We start from the raw sequence: 7,674 nt of genomic DNA on the forward strand, positions 1-7,674 counted from the left end.
TCAGTTGCAAAGACTGCATCATTGCCACCCCTATTGTGTACCGTCCCCCTTATGCCCGTTGGATAAGATGACGTCACGTTTAAGCATCATTCATCTTTCCACGAATCCATCCGGAACCACCAGAGAGTCATTTTCTCAGAAAAGTGAGCCCCACAGTCAGACGTCCAAGGTTTCACGGATGACACAACTGTTTACCTTGACAAAAATTGCTACAAAGAGCTGAATTGAAGCCTTTAGACGCGATAAAATAAGTTGAGCGGTACAAGCTCATCCATTCAAACCGGCGCCATTGGGTAAAGCGGAATACAAAACTGTAACTCACTGGGGTAGCAAGAGGAACAAGGCTTGCCTGTGTTAACTCAGGTCAGTGCGTACACTATGCAAATCCTTTTATAGGTCAACCACATCACTTCATTAGTTTAATTTATCACTTTCGTCCACGGTATTGCGCTTGGTATTTCATTAAAATAACCTGAATATCTAACAATTATTGTACGAGAGCGCTCACTGAATATAAGATGACAACTAACCAGCGAAGCAAGTAGCGCCGAACTCGTCATGATAATCTTATATTCGACAAGCCCGTCTCAAATAATTGTGTTAGTAAAGAGGCACCCAAAAAATAACACTACCACCTTACTTTTATTGGTTTGACAACGATCGGAAGATAAACTTTCGCTTCCCGCAAATGCTATCGCAATAGGTAAACAAAATCGCTTTGCGCGCTGAGTAAACAAAAACTGCTCTATTTTCCGCTCCATTTGAAATATTTTCATACGAAATTTAGTGACGTTTTTGGTGTATATGGGAGTCGCATTTTCTATAAGTTCAATTTATCATTTCTTTAGTTGTTAGCTCGAGGGCAAAGCGATTTTTCTTCGCCATTGCTTTGCGGCCCGCTCTCAGAAATTTATTCCGCTTCACCATAGTTAGTAGAGTCCCCTCTACTAACTACGGCTTCACTGACGAATAAGGATGGGCCGATATCGATACCAAATATTCGATACCGGCGATACCGATGTCGGATAAAAAAAATAACGATACAAGGGAAGAGTATCGATTCTTTCGATGCTGCACGTGACCCACCTTGCGCTTTAATCTCCCGCGACTAAACGCTGACAGATCGTGAATGTGCGCTGTGGTATGCAATCTAGGATTGCCACAGCGTGCCGATCAAAGTGGCGGTTTCTTCCATTCCCTAGTACAACATTTCATTGTGAAATAGTACTCGATTTTATTAACTGTGAATGTAAAGTCATTCTACATGCTCTATCTACAACGGCAACAAAATCATAACTTGCAACAACCCAGGCATTACAAAGAGATATTTAGGGGAACAAAAATGAGATGCAAACTACCATGCCTGCTTGCCAAAGAGAAACCTCAAGCAAGAAAAAGCAAAGAGAAAGGTTTAATGGTTCTAAAGTATGGCATCTCTGCATGGTCCTGTACGCCAGGGAGTCTCTGATATATCGAGTATTGAACAGCAGGATCCATAATAAGTCGGGCATTCGTGTTTGGTTGTTATTAGTGACTCGTACAGTGACTGGTAACCTTTCATTGTATGCCTAACGATCATGAATGCAAGTGAAAGTTGCATATTGCTTGATATAGTAAGTAGAAAGATTGTACCTTAGCGGCTCTTCTTCATTTTCTCGGGAAAATTGAAAATGAGTCTCAATAAATTGAAATTTTTGACTTGCTCACTTTTGATGCTACTTTACAGAACTGAACAGAAAACCGTGCGAGAATGCCTTCATTTAGTTTATCAGATCAGGTGACTTAATATTTACTTCAATAACGTCACAGTATCGATATCGATATCGAAGGAAACAGTAAACATCGTACTCGGTATCGTATCGATTTGAAAAAGCCGTATCGGTCAATCCTTACTGACGAATTGATTAATTGTTGGAGCTAGGTTATGAGCTCGAAGCTAGGTTACAAGCTCATGCATAACATGCCTCCGTTCAGCCAATCAGAACGCTAGAAATTCAATAACCGTCATCTTGTTTTCATTAATGATTGGTATTTGGCAAGAGTTCGATCAAATAGTCTTCAAACGTTCAACTGATCGCGGTCTTTTCCGTGAAAGGATTACAAATATAAGAACCTTGGAATCGATCAGTGCAAGGTTGAATATCACCGTTTACACTTTTGAGGCTAGGTGGCGCCTTCTGTATTATTAGACATCCTACAAAAAAAAAATGTTTGCGTTTAATTCGTTTCACCAACTGCCAGGCAGTGTCACCTAGTACCAACTGAAGAATGAAGAAAATATCAATCCAATTAATGTATATACAATTCGATGATCTTTCAGTGCGTTAAATATCTTTCCTCCTCAACACACCTACTGATCCTTTATTTTAATGCGTTCTAAGGTCCATCTGCCATCAGCATGTCCAGTGTGCAAAGGCTTACGAGGAGGGTGGTACCAATCCCCAAAGACAAGGTTGGACTTGTTATAGGAAGAAAAGGATCACGACTACAGGAGATAAGAGATCAAACTGGAGTCTACATAACCATCAAAGACAATCAGGCCCATCTGAGAGGCACAGAAGAACAATGTCAGGATGCAAAGACAATGATTGAAGAAACACTGACAGTAAGTAAGAATAGGTGTCAAAAAAGCGGAGTGACCCTCTCTAGCTCTGGGCCATTCGAACTATAAAACCGGTTGGCTAGCCTACATGAACGCTGCATGTTCACAGGGTCCTAAATCAGTTTATAACATAACCAAAGTAAAGCGCGCGCTCTGATTGGTCAATTTAGCGTCCCCCATTTGCCCATGGATGTACGCTGCTGACGTGAGCAAATGCAAAGACTATTTTTCCGCGCGCGCTTGTTTTTTTCTGGTCACGTAAGATTTTTTAAATAAAAGGGAACTCTTTAGCTACAATGTGTTAATGTTATGTTATAAAACAAATGGTAAACACCACAGCGTACACTATTGAGTTATGGATGCACTTGGGAGGTTTGCTGAGCACTCAAGAAGCTAGAGTCGCTCTCGGCTATCGCCTCGAGCGACTCTTACGCTTCTTTCGTGCTTAGCAAGCTCCCGCGTGCATCCATAACTCAATACTGTACGCTGTGGTGTTTACCATTTGTTAAGTAAAACGCAAAATTGTTAAAGCACAACAATATCTGTCTTGAAACGAGAGGGTTGACAGAATCGCAAACAATTTGTTTTGATACTTTGTCTTTGATTTAGCATGTGAAAGTGAGAAATGACGTATGTGGAGATGAAAAAGTACTTTTAGGAGATAAGCACTATTTTGAGGCTATGGTTGAGTTTCGGTAGATTGATTTGTAGTTGCAATCGCGGAAATCCTCTTAGTGCCAGAAAAATGAGATATCCAGGTTAGAACAGGTCATTTTACAATTGCGTACTTAGTGGCCAAGCCTTCGATTTGGAATGAGGCTGAAGGTGACCTTGTTTTGATATAAACCAGAATCTAGTTAGCATGATAACAAAGTAATTTACATTTGAAGAACACCAATGTTTGTATCACAACAAGGTCACCCTTAGCCTCGATCCTGTTCAAAGGCTTGGCAACCGAGCGAGGAACAGTAAAATGAATTATTACAAAGCACCGTGACCGACTGTGTTTCTAGGGTCCCGTAGGTCTTCCATAGCGCACTGATACAGGTGGTATCCTTAGGGGTATGAATTAGCTTGGACTGTCCTTAACCACACGAGAAGGGGCACGATTATCCCAGTCGATATTACATCGGAATCTTCCCCTGCATGAGATCTCCGTCAGGAGAGTAGGAGACTTGAAATCAACGTTATACATGATTTTCCTTGTCATTGTTCAAGAAGAGACCTGCCGATTACCTACCTAATAACAACACCTACTTTTTACGTTACAGAGTACATGTAGTGGAAAAATTAAGTACAAAAATATATATTCTTAAGCCCCTTTTTCTAAGAAGCAGTTTTTTGTTCTCTCTATTTAAGTCTTTCAGTCCACACACGGCAATTTTCTTTGTTTCAATTTATAGAGAGCTCACGACAAAAGAGGCGGGTTCAAGAAGCTCGACGTAAAGATACCCGAGAAATTCATGGGTTTCGTCATTGGAAGAGGACGTGAGAAACTTAACGACATCGAAACTAGGACAGGCGTAGCCCTTAAAGTCATTGACAATCACCTGCACATCAAAGGATCAACTGAACAAGAAAAAAAAGTGATACGAGAAGTAAAGGCCACTGTGGTGAGTGTTTACGAGATGCAAAATGGCTGAGTAAAGAGTAAGACAAAACCAGGCCTATGCGACCTGTCATCATTTATCCCCTGAGGGTTAAAGAATTTTTAGTTGTATCGGAATAAAATTTACCAGACCCCAAGAGCTCTGTAATATCTAAGATCTCCCCTCATTGACAGTCAGTTAGCCATGTCCCCCCCCCCCCGTATTCCCTTGAAACTCTGCTAAAGACGACTGATTCCCTCTTTGTTAACGTTCCTCCTGAAAACCATTTGTTTTTCATATTTTCCCTATGACGGTTGAGAAAGAACGACCTTTTCCGAAACTTAAGCTGCTTTTCAATCCTTTTGAATTGTACAATAAGGAGGTCTCCTTGCCGGTGATGGCTTTTACGGCTAACGGTTAATTTCTCTCCGTTACGTTTAGAAGAGAATTTTTACGATCAAATTTAATAAAAACATTTGTCAAATTTTTCCGCTTAAAGTTAAATTTTTTGCACGGTTGAAATTAATTTGTCTGATGTAGTTTCTCCTCGTTAGAATATCGATCTGTTATATTGGTACAGTGTAACGTCACACGTTAAACATGAATGACTAAAATTTTCGGCGAAGTGCTATTACTAGCCATATGAGATGTCCGTGTGACCTAAATTCGCGACACAGGATTGGTGAACTCCAGATCCCCTTGGGATCTTCAAAAACGATTAGCAACATTTTCCTTGGAAATGAGGCCAATTTTCTAAGCTCTCAATGAGGAACACATTGCTTATTACGGTATGTAGCACTACTGAATCTTTTCTCTTTTCGTCAAGAACCTAGGAATGAAACGTTCACTGAGGGTTGAACCTCTTGCGAGGTTTTGTTATGTAGATACGGCTCAACTAAAGGATGATCACGAATTTGAATTGCACAAGATACGATCAGAAGAAGCCAGCTCGATTGAAAAATCCTTTCAACTTAGGCTCCTGGAACATCCCTTAGAAGAGGTATGTGGCTCTGTGTCGCCTTGACAGGGGCATCCTGAGTTGACAACTTATCTGCCGAGTGACATCTCTTGGCAAATTTTGGTCTGTAATTGCGTAGATTGTCCCTTTATTTGATTTCATTGCCACTGCTCAAACGTATGAGATTCATTTAGGAAACACATTATTTCATATGTGCAAGTCTGATTATTGTCGTCTACTGATACGCTTAACACGCTCAAGCTAAATTTTACCAGCATTGGAACGGCTTTTCTAGTTCAAAACTTGAAGAAATCTTAATCTGATTTGATAACGGTAAGATTTAAAAGCTGAAGGCAGCCTTCGAGCTCACTTGCTCGATTGGAAAGAGTCTAGCTGGACTAAAAAAAAAGCAACAACTAAAACAAACAAAGCAACACAAAAGTCCAAATCAATAACTAAACAATTTACACATGACCTTACACTCATTTTTGAAGGAAATGGTTTGAACTCGGAGTAATATAACAATCAATTACTTGAATTGATTTTCCAACTGAAAACACCACCAACAAAATTCCCTTTCAAGAATCTTCTCGCCCGAACGAATTCAACACACGATTAATTACGTTTGTATCTTAATAGGAAAAGTCTGATTTTGCTGACACAGACAGTCTGATCGAAAAGATCCTTGGGGTCTTAAAGCAAATACACAAAGAGAAGGAGGAAGGAGAGATGGTCAAAGTTGATATGTGGAGTCATTTCGGCCACGCCCACATTAGCAGGATTGATGAAGGTAAGAGAATCTCTTTGGGGGGAGGGGAGGGGAGGAGAGGCACTGGTGAGGCCAAGGGAAGAACGGGCTTTATTTTTTACGACATTTAAATGGCATAAAATTATCAAGGCCACTCTCGAGGGAGAAAAAGAAGACATTGATTGAACGTGACGTTTTAAATAAGCTAGTAACTGCGAAAGTACCCATAGTTTCACAAGATCGATTCAGTCGCTTGAATGAAGATGAACTGCGAAGTTGTTAAATTCAGATTTTCATTCTTTCTGTAGAAGAAGAGGAGCAGACGTTTACTTTGAATGAAATCAAACATAAACTTGAATCCACGGATGGCAAAAGCTGGAAACTGTCCTTCAAGGAGGGCGTTGAGAAAATAGAAGTTGAGGAAATTGAGAAGAATCTCACTTCCTGTTCAGCTACTGAGGATATCAGACATGACTTCACATTTTACACCCCTTCTTGCCGAGATATACGTGTTAAGGTATTTAAAATCCATCCTCTCAAAAATTAAGATTGCGTGTTAGTTTGATTCTTTTGAAATCAAACCAAACAACCCCAAGACATTCTGGTGTTATTTATCTGACAAGATTGACTATCAGCACTTGAAGGCTCTAATAAGCATTATTGTCACTTTGTCAGGCTTTGCGGCGCATTTTGCGGACAAAGATGGAGATTTTGGTGGGCTAAAATGTATTTCAGCTCGTTCGTTTGCCCTTGTAATTGTCCAGACAGTGTTATTGTCATTTTGTTCGGTTTTTATTTTCCCGAAGCCTTCCAAATTGATATTAATAGTAATACATGTTAATTCGTTGAGCATAATTATGTTTTGGACCCTTCTCGGAGTCATTTTAAACCCTCGCCTTGCAGCTTCGGGCCAATCTCGAGCCCAGGGTCACTAAGCTCCTTGTCAGCGGTACGGTCGCCAAATAATGACGACCATGCCGCTGACAAGCAGCCAAAATGACCCTTGACTAGAGATTGAGCTCGGCCTAAAATGACTCTAAGTCGGGCTCAAAAAAAATCTTTATTCCCGTGAACATAAACTTTGTTTAATATCTTTTAAAAGTCACGTTTGAAAATCAGGACTTTGAATATAAAACGTTGCTCCCTACAAAATGTGTCCATTTACAGAGAATCTTCGACTGCTCCAATCGCTTTCTTAGTTTACATACCGCCTCGGTCACCTCTTTCGTTTTGGTTGAGGAAAAGGATGCGTTATCGAGATGCGTTGACCGTGTGGGCGTGGGAGAAGCTGGGGAAGGGCGAAGTTTATTCAGCAAACTATGGAGGTGGGCCAAATGTTCCAATGGGAAAAGGGTAATCTAAGTTTGGTATTTAATTTACCACAAGTATCCGCTGCTCTTTTTATTCCGAGGTATGGCTAGAGGAGGAACACTCTAAGGAAGAAGGGGCTGCAGAGCCTTCTCTGGTATTCTCTCGGTTTGCTCCTATTCCTGTTAAAAACGTTTTGACTCGAGTATTGTCTGAGGAGGAAACTGGGGATACGTCGGACACGCCGAACTTTCACATGTGCTCTCAGTTTCATCATAGAATGAGAGCGGAGATTTTGATGCCCTCCAAGGGATTCGACTGCCGTTTGTCAATACGAACATGTGAGTCGGTGAAGTATGAGTAGAAGAGAGTAATAACGAGCAATTAAGCGCGCTGAGGGAAAGTTTTGAATTTTAATAATAAATACACAAGTACGCTCGACAAAATTCGCGACTACGCGACTAGCGTA

At 40.7% G+C, this 7,674-nt stretch overlaps 1 protein-coding gene across 2 annotated transcripts in view; it reads left to right on the forward strand.

Moving 5' to 3' along the window:
* The first annotated feature begins 225 nt into the window (after nt 1-225).
* LOC111340448 (uncharacterized) overlaps nt 226-7,674 on the forward strand; it is a 9,780-nt gene continuing 2,331 nt past the window's right edge. For both annotated transcript variants that reach the window (XM_088739799.1, XM_022947295.2), the window contains exons 1-7: nt 226-363; nt 2,382-2,605; nt 4,006-4,215; nt 5,018-5,191; nt 5,789-5,939; nt 6,206-6,414; nt 7,309-7,546. In XM_088739799.1, the coding sequence (XP_088595925.1) occupies nt 2,399-2,605; nt 4,006-4,215; nt 5,018-5,191; nt 5,789-5,939; nt 6,206-6,414; nt 7,309-7,546 (1,189 nt within the window). In that variant the 5' untranslated portion in view covers nt 226-363; nt 2,382-2,398. The remainder of the gene's footprint in view (nt 364-2,381; nt 2,606-4,005; nt 4,216-5,017; nt 5,192-5,788; nt 5,940-6,205; nt 6,415-7,308; nt 7,547-7,674) is intronic.

Source organism: Stylophora pistillata, chromosome 11, assembly GCF_964205215.1.
Source record: "Stylophora pistillata chromosome 11, jaStyPist1.2, whole genome shotgun sequence".
NCBI lineage: Eukaryota > Metazoa > Cnidaria > Anthozoa > Scleractinia > Pocilloporidae > Stylophora > Stylophora pistillata.